This window comes from Natrix helvetica, assembly GCF_964273705.1.
Source record: "Natrix helvetica genome assembly, chromosome: 1".
Lineage (NCBI taxonomy): Eukaryota > Metazoa > Chordata > Lepidosauria > Squamata > Natricidae > Natrix > Natrix helvetica.
The window spans coordinates 298426732-298450283 of record NC_138548.1 but is presented as its reverse complement, the minus strand read 5'-3'; the positions used below and the strand labels follow the sequence as shown (position 1 = coordinate 298450283).

Here is a 23552-nt window from a genome sequence, read left to right as displayed (position 1 = left end):
CATATTTTATTTTAATATTAAGTACTTTAGATCATTCTTTGGGCATTTACCTTTCTATGGGGAGTGCACTGAAAGCGGAATTACAATTAACAGAAAAAAACACACCAAAAGAACCAAAACATGAAGCACCAATGAAATAATATCAATACAAAAGCAGAATAAGCATGAGTATTTTATCAAATAGCTTCTAGCTTAAATACAGTTAAGTATAATTAGATTCAACTCTATTGAATCTAAGAGCTGTGGTGGCACAGTGATTAGCGTGCAGTACTTCAGGCTACTTCTGCTGACTGCCAATTACCAGCAGTTTGGCAGTTTGAATCTCACCAGGCTCAAGGTTGACTCAATCTTCCATCCTTCTGAGGTCGGTAAAATGAGGACCCAGATTGTTGAGGGCAATCTGTAAACCACTTAGAGAGGGCTGTAAAGCACTGTGAAGCAATATGCTATTGCTATCGAATGATTCAATTATTTCCCCCAAAAAAATTATGCATGTCAGGTGACACAGGAACATTTAACTGCTAATTGATTTGCAACCTCAGTATGTATCTGGGTCAGCTGCAATTTAAATATCTATTGAGTGCAATAGGCTCAATTCCCAATCAAATATACAGGATAAAATAAATAATATGGAATGGATTTGAATCTGTGACAAAAGAAAAGCAAACATTTATATAACCAGGATCATTCTCAGCTTTCCAGAGCTACAAGATATACATCAGCACAAAAACACAAATGGGAAATATAACTAGACTGTATTTATAATCTTACCTTTAGCTCATCTTTACTCTGGAAATTTTCCAGAAGATGTTGAAAATGAGTGTCTGACATCTGACGAAGTAGAGACAAAAGACAGGATACATATTCCCCCTGTTAATTTCAAAGAATAATTATTTTAGAGGAATAATCATTCACAAGTCTAAATAAAAAAAAAATAACTTTAAGGTGCAGGAAAAAGGTATAGGGACTGAAAATGGTGTGATACTTATGAAATAAAACACTATAAAATTATCTCCATTCTTCTTCTCATGTTTGTACTTTTACAATAAATTCTTACTATGTAGAAAATGTTTATGTAAAGAGACACATAACGGAATGTGGGTAATAAAGAAGGAAACAGGCAAAAGAGGTAAGAATCCCCTTTCTTGGTCAGAGAAAGAAACTTAGAAAAGACCTGCCCTAATGGATCAAGCCGTTAAAAGTGGCAATGGGAAGTTTGTACTTTCAAACTTGCAAGATTTTGTTAATACAGCCTTATAATAAAGTAGATGTAGGTCACATAGTAAACTGTCTAGTTCACCCACGGAGGCTGACAAATAGTCAGAAAATCAAATTAAAAATGGAAAACAGGATAATTAGAGGATTAAAGGATGAGATTTTGCTTTTCCTCTCTGCATATGCTATATATATGCAATACAGCATTGTTTTCTACCTTATAAAGAACTTCTCATTTCAGTTCAGGCCAGAGTGGAGTGGTCAGGTGGCTTCGGGGGGTGGGGAATCCAGGATGAGCTGTCTTTCAAAGCTAAGTAAAACTGCTGTCCTTTTGCAGGTAACCTTGGTTGGATTCATATTATATACTAAATGCTATTTTAGATTAACAAAACATAGCAGTGTTGTCATAATATGCTACTGATTCACACACAAAAAATCATGTTATGGCTTAAGCCTGATTGAAATAACATGACAGGTTCACACAATGCACTATCCAACTCCTAATAATATGGTATAAGATTCCAGTTGTTTAGGTTTTTTTACTTAAGTACCCACAAATTATTTTCAATTATTATAGCAAATATCTTAGAAATAATTAAAAATATAACCTACAATAATATGTTAAATAAACTAACGGCAGCATGGCTGAAGTTCTTAGATTCACCCTGACAGTTATTTTCAGTTTTGTAACACAAAAAAATGAATGAACGAAAAATGTAGTAAACTGGAGATGAGAGGATAGGGAAAGGGAGCAGGCTAGATAAGCAGGAGATAGAACTTGATGGTTAGTTACTAACAGTGATTTCAGCTGTGCATTGTGGACAACGCTGCCCTCTTACCGCCTCCTGAGATTGTGATTTACTCATAATAGTCAGAAGAGTTTGTAATAGTACATCCAGGAGGCTCTCCACCATCATTTCTACCTCCTCAGTTACATCTGTCTCCTATAGTAAACAGAACATAAAGAGTTAACATCTTACAAAATGTAAATGAAAATTGTGAACTTGCTTTTGGCTGCCTGTTCATTCATTTATCTATTAGGATCAGAGGTGGGTTGCTCCCGGTTCGGCATGGATCGGGTGAAACGGTAGTAGCAGCGGCAGGAAGTTCCACCACCCACCCGCTTCTGTGCATGTGCAGAAACGTTGCACACACACGGAGTGCGCCCGAACCAGCAGTAAAAAAATTGATAACCCACCACTGATTAGGATAATAGGCTAGAAGATAAGACGGACTATAGGACAATGACTATTTGTTTTCATGGCTTAGGGAAACCATGAAAATAGAGCCACTTAGTTTTATTATTATATTACTAGTTCTTAATTTGCTTTTCTCTACTTTTCAACTAATAAAATGCTCCTAGAGGAAATTATAAAAATTGCACTTTTTTTTCCAGCAGGTTTTGCTAGAACCTGCTTTCAAGACTTTCACTAAAGGAGGTAAAAAACAAGAAAGGAGAATGAGAAAGGGAAAAAAATGTGTTACCCAGGTCAGGATATCTAAAAAAGTTAAATCATGGCAACTAGAACAAACTTTCATCCAGTTAACATGATTTAACCTTTTAAGATACTTTTGGCCTGGATGATTGAGTCTTCATTTAAGTCAGGATGGTTAAAATATAAAAATGCATTGTAACCCATTTCATTCTAGGCTTAGTGCCCAATAGTCATTCTTATCTTTAAAACCCATGATGATGCAATCCTACGGTCCCAGATAGAGCATCCCAAGAAGTCACAGATTCCATCAAATTTTCTGTTCAGAAATCATAATAAAGACCCCCCCTTCTTATTTTCAATACCATATTTATTTAAATCTACAATAATAGATATTTTGTACTCCTATATCAAATGTTCTTATAATAATCTATTACCCAATTAAAGACAATTAATTTATTACCGTAATATTTTACATTCAGTCCTGTTCACAAACAAAACTCTATGATTAAAATTATGTCCAGCTCTCTCTTTTAGAATATTATCAAACATAATATTTTTGGAGGTTGTTAAACTTCCTTTGGGTATGTTTGATACTGTCTTAAAGATATTATAATCCAAACCTATTTTCAGAACACACACATCAGTGCTAAAGTTTCTACTTAAACAGCCATCTTTGAACATAGATTGAATATATTAAATGAACAATTTAGCAATGTGATATTATTGCTATCTTTATTATTTGCTTGCTCAGCAATACTATCTATCAAAAATAAGTTGAATAATTTTGCGGGAGGAAATCAGGAAATTATTTAAGAGTCTAGGACATACCATAGGCTGGATTTTATGTTACACAGAATTTTAATCATGTTTATTATTCTGCTAAAGATGTAGAACAATTCTATATAGGCTGGCCAACAGCCATATATCTTCTCTCAAGTAAATGTTTGAAAAGTTTGTTAAGCATAATAACTAGTGCACAATTTTCTGTCCTTCAGGTTAACAAAACATGCATAGTTTCAATAATCCTTTATACTGATGATAAGTAGGTCACAAACTATACTGTGTTACAAAAGATAACATATCATTTGAATTCTTCAGAGATAAATGATAGATAGAAAGATAGAAAGAAAGAAAGATAGAAAGATAAGATAGATGATAGAAAGACAGAATGATAGACATAGATTACCACGGAGCTAGTTTTGATGATAGAGAAGATACTGCTAAGAATTCCAGAGCAGATAAGCAACTCTTTTTGTTGTCTCAGATGAAGATGAATATGATGAAGGACCACAGGTAATAAGATTCGCCGAGATTCTAGGAATGGGAAACCAGAGGCTTGACATTATTTTACAGGAGAACTCAAAATACTGGAATGAGAAGCCTGCCTCATTTTAATTCATAAGCATATATATATAGAAACTAAAGAGCTACCATTAATAACAAATAAAATTAATTTAATTGGCCTTTTAATAAATAGCACAACAGCTTAATTGGAGGCCTCTATGAAACAGATTTTAAGGGAAACCCATTTTTATTCATTCAAACGCTAATTCTGAATAGCTAATTTACAAAATGTTGTAAAAAGTTATATATCACTTGCAATATAGTAAATCAAATGCATAAATTATCTTCACTGGCAGCCTTATTTTCCTTCACTGTTTAATATTGCTTCCCACAGAAACTAAATTGTCAAAAGTCATGAACCTACAATATTATCAACTGTCATAAAAGATATTACAACAGGCAACAGAGATACTGACTACAAAATGTGAAGTTGCACCTATTCCTGGACAGAGAGGTTGTTTTAATATTTGAGGACTCCCTAGTTGGACTATTGCAACACCACTTGAAGACCATTGAGAAGTTACAACTGGTCCAGAATACAGCAGCACATGAAATGTTTGGGACTCATAGTGCACTATTGTTATGCAAGCTGCACTGGCTTAATTTCCTTTGTTCCTTCCTACTTGTCATGGGGCCAGGGACCATTCTCAACTGGGATGGATTCAGTAAGCATGGTACGGGTCCCATCCTTTTTACGCTGTCATCTTAGGGGACCAGAAAGCATGCCTTTTTCATAGCAACTTGTGCCCTGTAGAATATCCTTCTCCCTATATCCAGCAGGCTTCTATTACTTTAGTTTTTTTGGAAGGTCATAAAAAGCTACCCCTTCCTAAAATACTAGAATAGGATGAAATAGGAGCATGTGGATGGTTCTGTTGGATACATCCAAGGGGGATGATTGAAGTGCCAGGGGTTTTTTTCCCCACTGTAGTGAGCCCCCCAGAGTTGAGTTCTTAAGATGGGAGGTCCTTTTGAATCTTTTAAATAAATAAACTGAATAAGGCATGTCCACTACTTTATTAGAAAAACATGGGCATCCGTTCCCTAACTAAATCTCAAGTATTTCTAAAACTGGTTATTCTAAGTATAGAACCATAGATATTAGTGTAAAAGCTATGACGAAGAGATGGCTTTACTTTGGTGTGTTACAGCCAAGAATATTAATATAGAAATAAATAAGATTTTCAGGATCCTTTTTTTAAAAAAAATTATAAGTGAAAAAAATTAAAAATATTTAAAGAAAATGTGGTATCCCCATACCATACTTCTGTATAGAATGGGCACTGATACTTTTTTAAAAAATCTGATTTTATTTCTTAATTTCCTAAGCTCTCCATTTGTTACTAAACTCAGTGACCAAAATACACCCATTGAAAAACAAAGGAAAATATTGGTGTATGAGGGAAATTCAAAAATTATAGAACAATCTTCTCCCCATGTACATAAAAAGACGGAAAGCAAAAGCAGGTGAAACAGTTCAAGGCAAAATCAATGTTTAGGAACCACAATATATGCAAAGTTGTTCAAGGAAAACAGAAAAAGAGGGAGTGTAATAATCTGGAAGAAAAAGTGGCTGGTTAGAACAGAAACACTATGCAATATAATTTTTGCACATTAATTCTAATGAATCAACTTTCAAAATATAATTTGCTTTATGCTATTTTAGGGGTACAGTTTTTGAAACCTAAGATAGTTTCATATATGTTCCTAAAATAGCATAAAACAAATTATGTTCATATTGGGTATATAAAGAGATATAATGATTAATATAACTGGTACCTGAGAAAGAAAATAAGCGACTGTCAACTGTACGAGCTATAGATTGCAATTTAACCACATCCATAGATTGTCCAATATGCACTGTACTGGGCATGCTCCCAAGAGTTCCTCTCACAAACTCTGCTACTTCCTGTACTGTGAACATCTGCAATAGCTCATCAAAAATGGCAGGGAAAGAATTCAACAGAGCAGCCTAAAAAGAAAATGAAAATATGAGACTTTTATGAACTCTGTTAGTATGGAAGAATCAAATATCACCAGTTTTACTTGGCAACAGAAGTAATGATATTTTTTTTAAAAAGGCAGGAAATCCTTCTTTGAAGATTCATGTTTTTATCAGAAAGAGATCTTGGAAATTATGGCATTGTAACATGAGTTCTTAATACAAAGAAACCCTAAACTACAACATCTTATAGATACGGAAGCATATGTTCATGAAATTAGAAAGCTATAAGTACTGTGACCATCTCCAAACCAATATAAAAGACAAAGGAGTTTCTGCGGATTTCACTCTGCTAGTTATTGCCGACTATAGAGGACAGTGCTCGTCTCTGTTTCAAGGCCATTGAGCCAGCACTCCTCAAAGACGTTTCTGTGGTCATGTAGCCAGCATGATGTCACAGAGCGCTGTTACCTTCTCACTGAAGTGGTACCTACTTGTCTATTCATATTGCATTATTGTCTCAAATCAAAGACATTTCTGAGCTCAATTTCAATGTTGGTGATAAGGAAGAACAGAAGTACATTAGAAGGTAGAAACTTTATCAGACCTGTCCAATCCTCCCTATCATCCCAGTTATAAGTCTGTAGATATTCTCAGCCACCCAGGTCATGGTTGTCCCAAAGGTACTTTTTCAGGAGGCAACTTTTTTTCAGGATGCTCGCACTGCATTTTGGGGCCACGCAGTGCTCCCACACCCCGTTTTGGCTTCCAGGTTGGTGCAGGCGGTTTTCCAGGCCCAAAACAGGGCATGGGGGTACACACGCCCCCCCATGCCCTGTTTTGATTTTCAGGTTGGTGCAGAAGGCCTTCCGTTTTGGGCCTGGAAAGCCTCCTGCACCAAACTGGAAACTAAAAATGGGTGGGGGGGTTCTTGTGTGTATGCACGGGGTGCACATGGGGAGGTCATGCATGCATGGACGGGGGCATGGGGTGTACATTGCAGCTTTCAGCACACGACGAAAAAAAGGTTAGTCATCACTGTTTTAGAGGGTCGTTGAAGCATCCACAGGACACACTTGGAGGTTTATCTGTGTCCTGGGGGTGCTTCAACAACCCTCTAAAAGGATGCAAATGTCCATCTGTCTGCAAGGAATATAAATCCTTCCATTTCCCACTATCCTGTCGGAGCTAAAGAAGCTTCCTGGATAAGAAGTGAAACATCTTCAAAAGAAAAAACAAGACAGTCCAGTTGCCTTCTGAAAAAGCACTTTTGGGACACCCTCAGTTATAGTTATCTTTTGTAGAAGTCCATTTGCAATACAGGGTCCAATAGCTGGGAGGGAGTATTGGAGCAATCAAAAATGTAAGAATTAACTCTTTGTTTCCTAGCTGCAACCACATTCCCCATTCCAAATCTAATGATGAAAAAATTGAGCAAGCCATTATCTCACATCACTCAGAAAATATTTTGATAGATGGTAACATACAAGTAACACATCTCTCTATGATGAACAGTGCTACCAGTGGGATTTGCAACGAGCCATAATGATACCAAAATGGTTGTCAATGTTGCATGAAAAAATTGCACAAATAATGTAATAATGCAATGAAGTTGTAACACCTGATGCAAATATGTCTGTAGGTATCCCACTGTGGATACTCGTAAGTATGAGTGGGTTATCCTGCATCAGCACCTGGCAAGCCATTGCAAACAGTTTATTATTTCCCGTGTTCTGGCTATTGATTTCTGTTTGTTTTATTTCATTTATAAATTATATTGGTAGTTAAATTAAAGATGGGTGATGACTTCCACTGAGTATTTTAGAATGAATGTTCTCGATCCAAAGAAATATAGACATAAGAAATAAAGATAATAATTAAATATTGAACCAAACAACCATTGTTATTTTAATTTCTTTATTTTTAAGATAAGTCAATTTCATGCCAGGGAAATATTCAGCAATTATTAAATATTGCTATTATTTCCAGTGACAGTTATATCAGAGGTGGTGATATCAAAAGACCTGTAATTAGAGAGAACACAATGCTCTTGGCTATTTCCATGAAAAAAACGTTAACAGAAAGAGATTAAAAATCTCTTTCAACATACATACAAAATACAACATCATTTGTATTTTCATTATTGGCTCTTACAGATGCATGAATATTTAATTGTTTAAGTATGACATAACCCAAACTCAATATTTGAGTTAGTAAATATTCTTTTATGAGATTTTTGTTACTTTTTATTATCATCATTAATATATTTTCTTTGAATTACCAGAGATAATGCTAAAGTTTGCCATAACTGATATAATTTCTCTCTAATAACTGGTGCTCGTATTCAAAGTGACTCATGCAAACAACAGAGTAACTCTTATATTCAAATGTTAAGTGTTTTGCAAATCACTTTATAATTGCAAACGGTGAACTGTGCGATATATTTTAGTTCATTGTGCAGAAAAATGGACTGGAAAAACACTCGTTAAGATACATCCATGATTAAAAGTTGTACAGGATATGGGGATAATTACTTACAGATTTAAATGACGGCCTTGCAATGCCACCACATTTTTGTGGGGCACATGTCCCAGCTCCGCTCACCTGTCCTTCAGGCTGAGGGGCCTATGGGGCAATTAGGGTTAAGGGGCAACACAGTGGCAAATGGGAAACAAAAAAAGGTAAACTTTTGATGCATTAAGTATTAAAGAAGATTTTAAATGAATATATAATCTTCTTAAGTACTGTGTCAGAGGCGAAAAATTAAAGTTAACGGTTAGAAAACACTGCTATCAAAATTTTATTTTCTTTATAGAACTATTATTTTTACTAGATTCTTCAGATTTATTTCTTTTACAAATATGCAACAATATTAGATACTTCTTAGACATAATAATAAGCCTGAAATTCATATTATTTAATGGGCAGCAATTGAATATTTTAGAAAACTCTCTTGCTTGGGACTTTTTACTGAACCAACTATTACTTTGCTGTTAAAATCTTTATAGAAAATGTTTATGAAATTGAATTGCGTTGAATGTTTCTTTGTGAAGGGATGCTACATCTCAGTAAAATATAGGTTGCCCTGGTAACTTTAGATAACTATAAGCTAGTCTCCAATCTTTCCTTCTGTGGAAAAGTTGTTAGGATGTTTTTCTGTGGTTTGTAATTGCACAAAGCACTGGAGGACACAGATTATCAGGACCCTTTTCATGATGATTCAGGCCCAGACATGAAACTGAATCCACATTGATTACTTTTCTGTCATCCTATGGCAAGAGTGGGATATGGATGTAATCCTTCTGATTCTGTGTTTTCTCTTAGTTGCTTTGACACCATTGATCATAATATTTTTCTTGATCACCTGCAAAGGTTAGGAGTAAGTGGCACTGCTTTGTAGTAATTCTTCTTAAATGGGCAGCTCCAGACATTGGTGATGGGGCTCTCTATTGTGATATGCTGCAGAAGTTAACACCTTGTCTTCTCTTACTTAACATCTACATGAAGCTAATGGTAATGGTCATCCAATAACACAAAACAGGTAGTATTGGTGTGCAGATGATATTCAACTGTGTACCTTGACTCCAAAGAAATAGAAGATATGACACAGGTTTTATCCCAGAGCTTGGAAGCCATACAAGTTTGGATGGGAATAAACATAGTCTGGTTCAATGTCAACAAGGGGAAATAGCTTTTTGTATAGAAGTCCTCCAATTCCAAAGGTATTCTATCTCTGACTCTGGATGGAGCTGTACTTAACACTCATTCGGTGTTAATGCATAATATGGGTCTCCATCTTAAGAGCATATGACAGCTGTGGTTAAGAAGGGCTATTACAGAGGTTCATCTTGTGTAACAATTATAGTCTTTCCTACATTAGTAGGCTTTGCTCTAGTCACTTAACCCTTGGTTTCCCCTCAACTAAATAATTAAATTATTCCATAAGGTGACCATTGAAGACCACAAATTTCAATTGCTTCACAATAAAGCAACTCAAGAAGTTTGGATGCCCAACAGTCTACCCAAGGAACACATCTGCTTTGAGAGCTACACTGCTTACAGTATTGTTCTGAGCGCAATCCAGGATGTTGGTTGTCACCTTTAAATGTTTCATGGTTCATTGGGCATCTAGGAACCACCTTCTCCCAGTAAACTCTGCCTGTCCTTTGAGATCTGAAAGTGAAATTGTTCCAGTGGATTTCACAGGCTGTGGGGTAATTTTTGTTACACCTGATGGTTAAATGTAAATATGGATTGTGGTTGTTTCTCAGAAACTTGGTGATTTATATTAAAATATAGTTATGTTTTTAATTTTTAATTTCATTACTATTTGTATCACTCAAACACATATATGACTGAAGCAGCATGTAAGTCCAGTAAAATAAATAAATAGAAAACTGAAAAAACTAATAGGATTGCAGAAGGATTGTTTTATGGTTTGCTAGTATTCTCCTAATGAATTGGTTATTTTCCTCTGAACAGTTTTGGTATGTTGTTAAGTAATTATATTAATTTACAAAGCCAACAATGAAATACACAAAATAGAACTGTAGATATTTATAACCTGTGTAAAGATGAGAGTCTCAGAGCTTCTGCTGTCCAAGCTGAGTACAAATCTGATGGACTGGAAAAGTTCTTGGATGCTAATTCTAAATTGTTCCTCCTCCATTCCACAAGTAGCTCTGGAGTAAAGGATCCGAGACTGAATAATAAACTTGAAAAGATATTCCAATGCCTTAAGAAACAGGAAGGGAATCAGGAAAACAAAGAACAAGGGGTTTATAAGAGTGGAATATTAAGTACATTATTAATATTCAAATTCTTATCCTTTATGTGAAGGATATTACTATTATTATTAAACTTACTTGCTGCCAATCTCAGAGTTTGAAGTGACTCTGAGTGGTGGGCACTCCATATTTATTTAGTTGAAAATCAATAAAATGAATCAACATTTAGCATTCTCCTCCAAGAAAACTATTTGCAAAAATCGCAGTTTCAAAGTATTTGCAAAAGAAAAACATACAATCTATTGTTATATGGTAAATTATGGCCTAGTATTCTTTATCCTTGGTAGGAGATAGTAATAATACAATATTTACATATATAAAGGATGAACCAAATAGACAAGATGGAGTAATATTTTTAAAAGAAAAATTTGAAAAGATCTGGACAGTACTGTAGTGCAAAAAGATTATTCAATGTTTTAAATTTGTTTTCCAATTTTGGAAATTAATGTTATCATTTTTGCTTAATATTAATGATGAATACATCATTAGCACATGTGAGAAATAACATGGAGGAATCCAACTGTTATCTGTATGTTTGAGAAGAAATTGCACCTTTAGCAAACCCTCCAATTCCATTGTTGATGAGTGAGTACATTTTTATTCCAGTGTTTCACCCCAGATTTAAATTAATCCACTGACTCAACCACAATAAATCTGATTTGCAACCCCATTTTTAAGTCCAGAGTATCACCTTCTTAAATCAATATTTGGAGGTAAGCATTTAATTCTAAATAGCACAGCTGAAGATCGATATTGCTGGAAATCACTGGGAAAAAAACCATTAAATAATATATTATTAAATTTTCATTCCTAGTTAAGTTTTGCCCTTAGAAAAGAAATAATATTTTACTTTTTAAACAAAGTAATCTTCACATAGAAACCATACCCGCATTGCTTCTTGAATATGATCCTGTCGTACTAGTTCAGCTGATCGATCCATATACCATTTTAAACAGCGGATGAGTTCTCTGAATAAAAAAAACCACATTTTTTAACAGACATTTCAATAGGAGAGATGCTCAAAGTGACAGATTTTTCTGAAATATATCAATATCTAGTCTATACTTAAATCTCTCTATTTATATGCTACATGAGTATATGTGTGTATGTGTATATATGTTTGTGTATATACATGTATGTTACAATAAATTAAATAAATAAATGATGGTTTAGCAGCATAGTTTTGATCTATAATCATTGGACTTTCAGTGACTAGGATTTTACTCCGTTTTTAACCCTTCGCTATGCTTTCTATAAACTATTCTCTGTGAGAGCTTAGTATATACAAAAACCCAAGCAAATGAATATGCTTTTCTAAAAATTACTGTTTTGATATTAACATTTACATAATAAACTGGCCTCCATAAAGTGATGACTTACTTATATGCTAAAGCTCCTGCAAAGTGCTTCTGAATATAAGTGTCAATTACAGGTCGAAAATGAAAATATTTGCTGTCACGCAGGAGATTTATGATAAACACCTGAAAGAAAAAGATAAAAAAAGAAACATATTTAGGAAGACAAAGATAACTAAATAAGTATATGAGCTTGTGTATAAGGGCTTGAATAAATGATATTTATTTATCCTGCATAAGGATGTTTCATGATAATTGTAACTTATTGCTATACTGACTCAATATATATTCTTGATAGAAGTAATGCTTTTATTCAAAATGAATATTATAGTTGTTTCTCTGATTGTTTCAGAAATGGCTACCAAATGGGAAATAAAGATAGTAACCATGAATTTCCATAATGCCTTAAAGATAGAAATATAGTCAGAAAAGTGCTAATTTACTTCAGAAAGATTTAAAACAAATAATATCAGATGTTATAGGCTGAAAAATAACTTCAGCTTCTTAAACATAGAATTTTAAAGATCTTTCCTCCAAGTTCATGAGTCTGCCCCAAATGCTAACTTGGAGGGTCCTGAAAGCCATCCATCTTTAAATTCAGAGTTCCCCAATCCTTTTGGATTTATGGACCAGTGGAGGGGGGAGAGAGGAGAGGGGATGGTACCACGCAAGGGACCATGTGCACGCAACTCCATTTGTGTGAGGGGAGGGCAAATGTACCTGCCGTTCTTGCAAATGGAGCATGCGTGTACATGCTCACCCACTGCTTGCTCTAATGGGGATGCGTGCACGCACACTCGCCCTCTACTTCCATCTCCCGATTCCGAAAGGCTCAAGGCCCAGTAGTGGGCCACGGCCCAGGAGTGGGGACCTGTTTTAATTAACTTTTAACATTGAATTTTAATCATCCTTCCCCTTTTTAAATTTTATGTATGATGCCACTATGATTTTATGTGAAGTTACTTTTATTAGATCTTGCCATTCCTGAAATCCTTGTAAGGATTATATTTCAATCTTACTGCATGACTCTGAGAAAAAAATACAGCTATTTTGAAAAAGTGGTGACAGTTGCTTGCTCCACACAAATAAACTTTTTGCTGTTGAATATGAAGTAAAGAATCGCCCTAGAATTTAAAACATTGTTCAATTAAGAATATTTTAATTTAGGAGTGTCTTCTAAAAAGATTCTTGTTTGGCCCTCTAGATTTTAATCATGGAAAATGAAATAGCAAGTCTCATATTCTGCCTTGTTCTTCTTAAAATCTGATGGCCAAAACCTACAATAAAGTAATTTGCAGATTTTCAAGGATGTTTGATTTCTAGCTTTTAACAATCAAAAACGATTCTTTAATCCCAATTTAGGCAGCCAAATACAGAAACAATGGAATCAGTTCTTAAATTAAAACTAATTCTTAGTTTAATCATTAGTTCAAGATATATATGTTCCTTAAGGGTATGTAGTCTATTTGTATATTGCCATACAGAAAGTATGACTGTAGTTGGTGTATAAATTTCACCATGGTGAAATTGGTATTGGATGGTCCGTATCAGTTTAATGTAACTCACAGAAAGTCATGAGAATATAGAACATTTAAGAACAAAATAATTTGCAACTATTCTAACATTTCCAATGGTAGCTGAACACTCAAACTTATTGCAATTATTCAGCATTTCAAAGTTCAGAGGTGATAACATTTTGCATTCAAGGAAGCTCATGGGAATTGCCATTATTTGCATTTTTGGAAACAAGAATCAACAAAAGACCCAGTTGCTTTAGCAGTTAAAGCACCAGACTAGAAAGCATGAGATCCTGAGTTCTATTCCTGCCTTAGCCATGAAAGCCAGATGAGTGACCTTGAGCTGGTCACTCACTTTATCTCTCCCTACCCAACTTACCTGATAGGGTTGTTGTCGGGAAAATAAGAGAAGAAATGTGTATTGGATATGTTCATTGCCTTGTGTTATTTGTGAAAAGAAAAAAAGTATGATAAAAATAAATAAATAAATATTAAAAAACAGATAAGGGACCCTGATAGATGTCAATTCACAAGTGATTAAGGAGAATTTGGAAAAGTTTCAGCAACTAATGCAGAGAAGTGTGTTAATTTTTAGAATAGTAATGAAGGGAAAGTGCCTTCACATCTTGCATCAGATTGATCTATCAGAAATATTTTGTTCTTACCAAAGATTGAAAGACCAGAAGTCCGTATTTTTCTGTGTTATCATCCAGAATCACAAACAATGTATCCAGAATGTCCTGCAAGAACTGGAAAAGCATAGGGATTTTTAGTATCTTTACAGAATTTTCTACCAAACCAAACAATTTCATAATTTTCTGACGTTATATGTAAGAAATACATTGATTATTCTCTAATACTGAAGTACAACATTCTATAGAAAAATCAAAGCCAGATATTCTGAATAAATTCTTCTAAACCTGTTTTTTATTAGCCTTTTTATTAAGTCAAGTCCACTCAATAACAAGGGACATATCTGAGAGGCAAAAATCCAGTTTGATCTTTTTGTTAGGGTTCTCTTGTGGCACTAATGAAGTATTCAAATTTTGATCTTGCTTTTTATTATTTGTGTATTTGATAACTATCTATGGTTGTATTTATGTATTTATATAATATAGGCAATCATATATACATTTTAAAAAATTAATAAGGGTTCATAACTAGACAGGATTCATAACAAGTACAAGCATACAACATGATGGTAAAACTGAGAACAGGGATGCTGACAGGAAAATGTTCAAATGGATTTGGAAAGAACTTTCCAGACATTTGGTGTAAATTTATAATTTTAGTCCTTGAGTTACGATTGCAGTTGGAACTTGGATTGTTGCCACTAAGCAATGTGGTATAAAATGAGATGTCATGTGACTGCATCACTTAGTAATAGCATTCCAAAAAATCCTAGTTATTGTAACCTCAGATATGCAGATCATTAAGCATTATTTGTTATTCTTATTAATACTGTATCACACATTTTCAGTACATGTGTGAAAAGTGTACCTGGAGAAGAAGTGGGGAAGGGATTTTGGCAAGAATACCATTGTTTCCCCAGGAGGAGACTGTATATTCCAGCCCAGAATAAATGATTATGCACTCCTGAACTGTCTGGGAAAGGGAGGCAGAGTTTTTAGAATAGCCATACCTAGAATCTCTCAGGGTACATCTGTTAGGTTAGAAGGTTGTAGTTTTAGTTTGGCAAAATTCTTTCTATTAAATCGACACAAATAAAAAATTGGACTAGATGTCACTGTATTGTTTTTGAATCTGGGCCTGACAATACCATGTTACTTTTTAAAAATGGGGCAGAAAAAAGAAGATTTGAAATAGTTCAGGGTTCTCCATATCATTTTAGTTCATAAACTAATGAAGAGAAGTTGACATATACCTTCTTACATTTGTGATTACACTGAGATTTTATTCATTGATAAATACAAATATTAATAACTTTTTGGTTTTTTCCCTAAAAGTGATGAGTTATTGTAATTAATTTGTTAATAATAGCTTAAACCAAATTCAATACCTTAACAATTTCTTCGCCACTGACTTGGCGCAATCTTCCTAAAATATCCATTACACGATCTGGATATGCTTTCCATTTCAGAAGAGCAAGCAGGTCCACTGTATATAGTAGAAAGGAAATAATATATAAATAAGTATATAAATAATAGCACCATTATCTAAAACACTCTGAATATACTAATAGCAATTTTTATGGATTTTTATGAAGATCATTTAGTCTAGGGCAGTGGTGGGCAACCTTTTTTTTCAACTGAGCCAAATCTCGCCAAAACCACGATTGAAATTTACTTTGAGAGCCACATTTTTAAAACCGAAAATACATAGGATGGTACACTGTTTTTAGTTTCAATAAGTTTTTATTGAGAATATTCTGCATGCAAGTATCTACATAGGTCGGGAGGATACAAATAACACAACTAATAAAACAAAAACTTTAGAACGATATTATTTATCGATAACGTTAAATTCCGTAAAATTTGCCTTACAATGTAGAGAAAATTACATCCTGACATTGACTGACAAAGTCACAACCACTAATGTGAACATTGGCCTTGCATTTCCTTGGATAGTTTGAGTAAGTCAGGTTTGTATGTTGTTGTTTTTAATTTCATCTCTCTCTCCCACTTTCTTTTTTTCTTTTTCTTTCTCTCTCTCTCTCTGGCTCTTTGTCTCTCTCTCCCTCCCTCCCCCATCTCTGTCACTCTATGTGTGTGTGTGTCTGTCTGTCTCTCACTCACTCTGTGTGTGTGTGTGTGTCTGTCTCTGTCTCTCCCTCTGTCTCTCTCCCCTCTCTTCCTCTCTCTGTCACTCTGTGTATGTGGGTGTGTCTGTCTCTCACTCATTCACTTAATCACTCACTCTGTGTGTCTCTCTCTCTGTCTGTCTATCTTTCTCTCCCTCCCTCCCCCTCTCTGTCTCTCTCTGTCTGTGTGTGTGTGTGTGTGTCTGTCTGTCAGTCTCTCTCTGATTCCCTCCCTCACTCCCTCTCTCTGTTCCTCTCTCTGTCTGTCTGTCTCACTCACACACACACACACACACACACACACACACACACACACAAACACACACACACACTGTGGTCATCTTGTTGAGTGTTCCAATCACATTTGAAACACTCAACAACTGGCCTGCATTTATGGTATTTTGCAGCATTCTGCAGTCATAGGACCAAAATTGGTTGTCACTCGCCCGGGCTTTGGCAGAAGCTTCCCTCCGAAGCCCGAGAGGAGGGAGGGGAGCGGGCACCCGGCACACAGAAGAGCCGCATTAAAGGGTGCAAAGAGCCGCATGTGGCTCCCGAGCCGCGGGTTGCCCACCACTGGTCTAGGGGAAGAACAAAATATAAAATATATTTGTTAAATAATTTAAGAAATTTTTGGACATCACTGTGATAAATACTTGTAATTTCAGTTATAATGTTTTCTTGTGACCCAGAAACATAATAATTAAGTGCACATCACTATTATATTTAATTTTATATTGAATAAACTGCAGTTCCTTCTGTATTACATAACTAAGACATAACATCATAGGACACTAAGCCAGATTCAAAAATGCCTGTCTAAACAACTTTAATTTAGTAAGTATTGTAGGAATATATCTTATTTGAAAATGCTTGATGTAATTACAGTAGGTGGCAGCATCTAGACAAGTTGGTTGATCTTGGAAAAAACCCTTGGTAGGATTTATACTTGGAAGGAAAATCAGAAGAAATTCCAGTGCTATAGGCTGGGTAACTGAATTCCCAGTCCTATCAATTTTTGTTGTCAGGAAAACTATATGGACATATCCATGTCCATATAGTAGTCAAGGTCAATAGGAGAGAATCATTGCTTCTTTTTCTGTTCTGACTGTATCCAATTTGCATCACTCAGGTGACCCTGATTGCACAGATAAACTTTCAGATGACCTTAATGACCTACTAAAAGACTGCAAATAACCAGTTGTCTGCAAGGGGCATAAATCCTTCTATTCCTCACCGTCCAGTCAGAGCTGAAGGAGCTTCTTGGATAAGAAGCGAAATGTCTTCAAAGAAAAACCAGAAAGCCCAGTTGCCTCTTGAAAAAAAGCACCTTTGGAATAACTATGACCTGGATGACTGAGAATCTCATTTCAATACTACATTCATACTTTTTATGAATTTGTACACTCTAAATACCCAATTCTTTGAATTTTTCTATTATTATTAAAATAATTAATTATACTTTATTTACAATTGCAATTGGGAAGTTAATCACCACAAATGACCATTGGCTTACCTGAACGGTCCTTCTCTGGGCGCTGCGGGAGAGTCCAAGCATGGGTTAAGTATAGTCTATCTGCCCTAGGACGGAGTAGATTTTTCTTTGACCATGCCTCCTTTGCCTCTTTGAGGGCAGTTTAAAAATGAAGTCTTATCCGCTGTAGGACGCCCTCAGGTATCTTGATCATGATGCAGAATCTTGGACACCGCGATAAACCCTGGGCGGGTTTGGAATCTCCCACAGTGCCCAGAGAACGACCGTTCAGATAAGCCAATGGTCATTCTTCTGTGCGCTGCTTGGAGAGTCCACGCATGGGACATACCCAAGCTAATATGTCCCAGGGAGGGAAGAACTCGTGTCCAGATTGTCCGGAGCCGAGGCAACTTGCTGTAAACATGTCTTCCAAAGGAGGCATCGGCTGAGGCAAAGGTGTCAATTTTGTAATTTCTGATGAATGCTGTGGGAGATGCCCACGTAGCCGCTCTGCAAATGTCAATAATAGAAGCTTGGGTTGCCCAGGCTGCTGTAGTGGCGGCACTCCTTGTAGAGTGTGCCGTCACTCGACCTGGCACAGTCCTGCCCTGATGCTCATAAACCGTTTTTATACAGGCCTGCAGCCAAGGTCCAATGGTTGAGGAAGAGACCTTACGGCCCAATGACACAGACTTAAATGACACAAAGAATGACTCTGAACGTCTAAAGTCCTTGGTCCTTTTAATATATATGCGCACCACTCGTCGAACGTCTAGCTTGTTCCAGGAATGTTCCTTAGAACGCTCAGGTCTGAGGCAAAAGTTCGGGAGGATCACCTCCTGGGCCCTGTGAAAGTGAATATTCACTTTTGGTATGAAGGAAGAATTGAGTTGCAGGATGACCCAGTTGTGATGGATAATACACAGTTCCTCCCTGATCGAAAGTGCTGCAATCTCTGACACCCTCCTAGCAGAAGTAATTGCTACTAAGAAGGCAGTTTTAAAGGTCAAATGCCAAAGACTGGCAGTTTGAATTGGTTTGACAGGCGCTTTCATCAGGGCTCGCAGAACATAAGGTAAGTTCCAGGAAGGGTACCTGTGTATAGCCTGAGAGCGGATGTTGAATGCGCCCTTCAGGAAATTCCTGACCTGAGGGTGTTGACTCAGAGACTGATGAGTGTCTCTATCCAATATAGTGGATAGAGCTGCAACCTGGCGACGGAGAGTGTTGGGCGCTAACCCTTTGTCCAACCCCTCTTGAAGGAAGTCCAGAAGTTGGGGTATGAATGCTGAAATGTTTACGATATCATATCTCTTGCACCAGGTGGAGAACGCGGCCCAGGTCACATCATATATGCGTGTTGTGGATGGTCTTCTGGATGCTTGAATGGTTTGGATGACCTTATAAGACAGATTTTGTTTCCTCAGGAGCTTCCCCTCAAGTGCCCTATGATTAGATGAAGCCACTGGGGATCCGGATGACTGATGACCCCCTGGCTGAGGGACATCTGCTCCTGAAGGAATCCACGGTTTCTAGATGGATAGGTCGACCAGATCTGCGTACCAGGACCTCCTGGGCCAATGCGGAGCTACCAGTATAATCTCCACCTCTTCAGCAAGAAGTTTGGTGATTACCTGCGGAATGAGCGGTAGGGGCGGGAAAGCGTAGAGGAGGCCTGGAGGCCACTTGGGTCTCAGCACATCCATCCCCTCCGCCTGGGGCAAGTGGTAACGTGAAAAGAATCTCGGCAGTTGCGTGTTGACTTGGGTTGCGGACAGGTTGACTTGTGGTTGACCGAACCACCGCACTATCTGCCGAAACAGAGCTGGATGTAGACGCCACTTGGAGATGTTGATCGTCTGTCGGCTCAGCCAGTCTGCCTTGACATTGCTGGCCCCGGATATGTGATCCGCTCTGATCCGCTAGGTGATGTTCTGGCAAATGGCCCAGAGACTCCATTTCTGCCATGAGTCCCTTGGAGTAGGTGCCGCCCTGCCGGTTTATGTGGGCCTTTGTTGCAATGTTGTCTGTGAGCAACATAACATGGCGACCCGCAAGTTGGGCTGAAAACCGTCTTAGGGCGAGCCTTGCTGCTCTCAGCTCCAGTCAATTTATGCTTCAAGCTGCGTCTGTCTGCGACCATCTGCCTTGTGTCAGTTAACCTTGACAATGTGCCCCCCAGCCATAGAGACTGGCATCCAAGGTGACCATGACTCTTTTGGGTTCCTTGAATTGGCAACCTTTCTCCACTGCTGCCAACTGCCACCATCGGAGGGAGCAAATCACCTTCAGTGGAAACCGAACCTTTCTGGGCGAGTTGCTGGCCTCCGATCTCTACATCGGCAGTAAGAACCACTATAGTTCCCCGACATAAAGCCGTGCCCAGGGAACTATTTTTAGGCAAGATATCATGACGCCGAGAAGCTGTGAGAGTTGGACAATTGGCAGGGATCTGACCCGACGGCACTGGCGGATCCTGCTCCTGAGATTGTGCAGCCAATCTGATGACAGAAACACCTGGCATGAAACACAGTCTATTATGGTGCCAAGGGGCTGAATGTGAGTTACTGGTACGAGGTGACTTTTCTTTCGATTGACCGAAAAGCTGTGGTTCTGTAGGGCGCGTATGGTGGCTGGCACGTCTCTTATGGCCTGGTGACGGCTCGACGACTGAATGATGATGTCGTCCAGATAACATTCCAGGCGAATAGGCCGGGCATGAAGGTGAGCTGCCACTGCCACCAGAATCTTGGTGAAAGTCCTGGGCGCGGACGAAAGGCCGAAGAGAACATTACTGTACTGATAATGCCTCCCGTCGTAGTGAAACCGCAGGAACTTCCTGTGTGATGCATGGACGGGCACATGCAGGTAAGCTTCTTTCAGATTGATGGACGTAAGCAGGTCCGCCTGTCTTATGCAGTCCAGGATGGATAGAAGGGACTGCATCTTTTTTAAAATATTTTGTTTTATTTTTAATTTTCAAAACAAACAAAACACAAAGAATCCTCCTTTTTTACATACTGTAGAAAGTGCATCAGATGGTTACAAAAAAACCTTCGTGCATCTCTTCCACAACCATAATTCATATTAACTCAAGTATTTTAACTCAGATATTTATACATATTACCATCATCATACCTCCATTTTCATTTGACTACAGTTGTTTAAACGTCCTTCATCATAAAATATATCAAGATTTAAAACATAACCACATACTGGCATTTCATTTGCTATTTCTAAAATCCTCCAATAACACTCAATCCTTATGGCCTATTCTAGCTAAACATCCATAATATCTAGTAACAAAAATTTCTAATCCTCCTTACCAAATCACTGTTTACAATTTACATGCAGTTTCCTTATGTTGTACCCATACATACATATATACGTTATCATTATCCCTCTTTTATTTGACTCTATCCTGCATCATAACATTTTCCCCCTAACTAAATTTAACTTAGTTCTTTTTTATAAGCCTTTATATATAACAAAAAAGATTTCTTTTTTTAAAAAATAATTTTATTGGTTTTTAAACATTTATAGGAAAGGGTAGGTGGATGTACAAAAAAATTTGGCAGCTACATCGTGCTAAAGGTAGAAATCTCTCCAAATCTCAACTTTTACAGAGAAAAGAAAAAAAAAACAAAAGATAAAAGATAAGCATAAACAGCATCTTGTTATACATTGTATTAACCATATATTCAATCATCTCTTTTGCTACTTTCTAATATATCAACAATTACAATGATATTTCAAATACATTTATTTTTCTGACCTGAGTCTTTTCAATATTGCTCCCTCCCCCCTGTCCACTGGCGGAGCCACAGCCCCTCCCTCCCTCATATCTTGTATATTGTCACCTTTTTCACTACCTCTTTAAATTTCGTCCTCTAGGAGGGTACTATGTTTTTTAATGAAAGCCTCTGCCTCCACAACTGTATTGATTTTAATTCCGTTTCCCTCCCAGAAGATCAACATTCCTTCTGGCAATAGCCATCTAAACCAAACTCCTTTGTTATATAATTTCTTTGATAAGGAGGAATACTTCCTCCTCTTATCTCTTATTTTTTTCAGAATTTGTTTAAGAATGGCAATTTCTTTATCTTTATATTTTAGTGGTCCCCCCCTTTGGGCTCCCAAAACCTCATCCCTCGTGGTCTTCCTAAGAAATTTAATGTGTACTTCCCTGGGAACATTATGTGTTCTGGCATATTGTGAATTGATCCTGTAAACCAGATCCATATCCCACCGCAACTGTTCTGTATCTCTCTTAATATATCTGCTAAAATTGTACTCATAATATCCTTAAGATCTTCATCTTCTGTCTCTGGTAGGTTCTGGAATCTGAGAAAAAGGGACATTCTTTCAAGTTCCATCTTTACCATGAAATTTTCCAATTCTCTATTCCCCTTCTGAACTGCATTAACCTCCTCCCTCAACCCGACCGCACCCTCCTCCAGCACACCAATTCTTTGTTTATTTTCTGTTGTTTGCTGCTGTACATCTCTGAGCTGTTCTTTAAAATCTGCCACCTCTTTTTTCAATTCATCCTGTCCCTTCATAAGAGCCTGGAACATTTGGGTAACAGATAAGTCCTTTGAGCTCTCTCCAGTCCCTTCTTGTTGTAAAAATGATGGAATTTTTGTCTGTTGAGTTGTTGGGCTGGATGCAGAGGAAGTAGGAGCCGAGGCTGCCTTGCCAGGAGGTGGTTTTCTGGGCCCCATTTGTTAAGTTCAGCTATGACTGTAAGTCTTATATAAAAGAAATGGCGCCTGTGGAATGCGCAGCTGGGTGGTGACGTGGAGACAGACAAGCCCAGAAGTGAAAGTTAATCCTCAATCACAGTTCCAAACCAAAAGAAGAAAATCAAATACTCCAAATCCAGAAAGACCACATAGCAGGATGGGCTCCAGGAGACCTTCGGGGTAGCAATAGTGTAAAGCCAGAAATTTCTCCAAAGGTAGTTTCAAAAGGCAAGTTTCATTTATAAGAGTGCTTCCCTCTTCATAAGTTTCATTTATAAGAGTGCTTCCCCCTTATCATAACACTACACATTGTATACATTATTATTATCATTATCAGTTATTTATTTGACTATATCTATTGTCACTAAATTTCACTAAATTTAACTAGCTTTAAATTATGCACTCCCATCTATCAACCTGTATCTTTCCAGTAGCAAAACAGTCTCATGTCTTCTACCATTTGTGGCATCAGTCCTCTAATCATCTCCTTAATCAAATTTGTATGGACTCCTCTTAGCAACTCCTTGTGTCAGGCCTGTAGTTATGTTCCTTTTAGGATCTTTGGCCTGCCACACTTTTTATTAATTTCTTATGCTGTTTCATTAGTGTAGTAGTTGGGAGGGGGGAACAGAAAGGAGTAGGATTGTGGAATGTATTGTTATGGTTCATCATAGAAGCTCAAGGTCGTCTTTTGTCTCCATACCTCGACACCTGACCGGAAGCAGAGGGGTGTACATGCCAGCGTGGAAGATGAAGATTGGACCATGTGATGAATTATGGGGTGTGGGGATAGATAATGAACTTTCAACTGGGTGAACCCACAGGATGTACATTAGAGTTGAAATTTCACAGCATAATGCCAACATGTCTGTCTTATTAAATTGGAGTTTTAAGGATAACTTTGCTTTGGACAATGATTTAATTCTGCATGATATTTGGAACGTTGACACCTTGCTTATTAAGTCTCTCATGTAAT

The 23552-nt window shown here is 37.1% G+C and overlaps 1 protein-coding gene across 1 annotated transcript in view; it reads right to left on the bottom strand.

Annotated features, from left to right (window-relative positions):
• Positions 1-23552, bottom strand: part of DOCK3 (dedicator of cytokinesis 3) — a 204828-nt gene that overhangs the window by 84761 nt on the left and 96515 nt on the right. The window contains exons 19-27 of the mRNA XM_081936757.1: positions 15617-15714; positions 14262-14345; positions 12105-12205; positions 11611-11692; positions 10502-10672; positions 5775-5967; positions 3838-3965; positions 2013-2159; positions 772-870 (exon numbers count right to left, since the gene is read on the bottom strand). Coding sequence (XP_081792883.1) covers positions 772-870; positions 2013-2159; positions 3838-3965; positions 5775-5967; positions 10502-10672; positions 11611-11692; positions 12105-12205; positions 14262-14345; positions 15617-15714 — 1103 coding nt within the window. The remainder of the gene's footprint in view (positions 1-771; positions 871-2012; positions 2160-3837; positions 3966-5774; positions 5968-10501; positions 10673-11610; positions 11693-12104; positions 12206-14261; positions 14346-15616; positions 15715-23552) is intronic.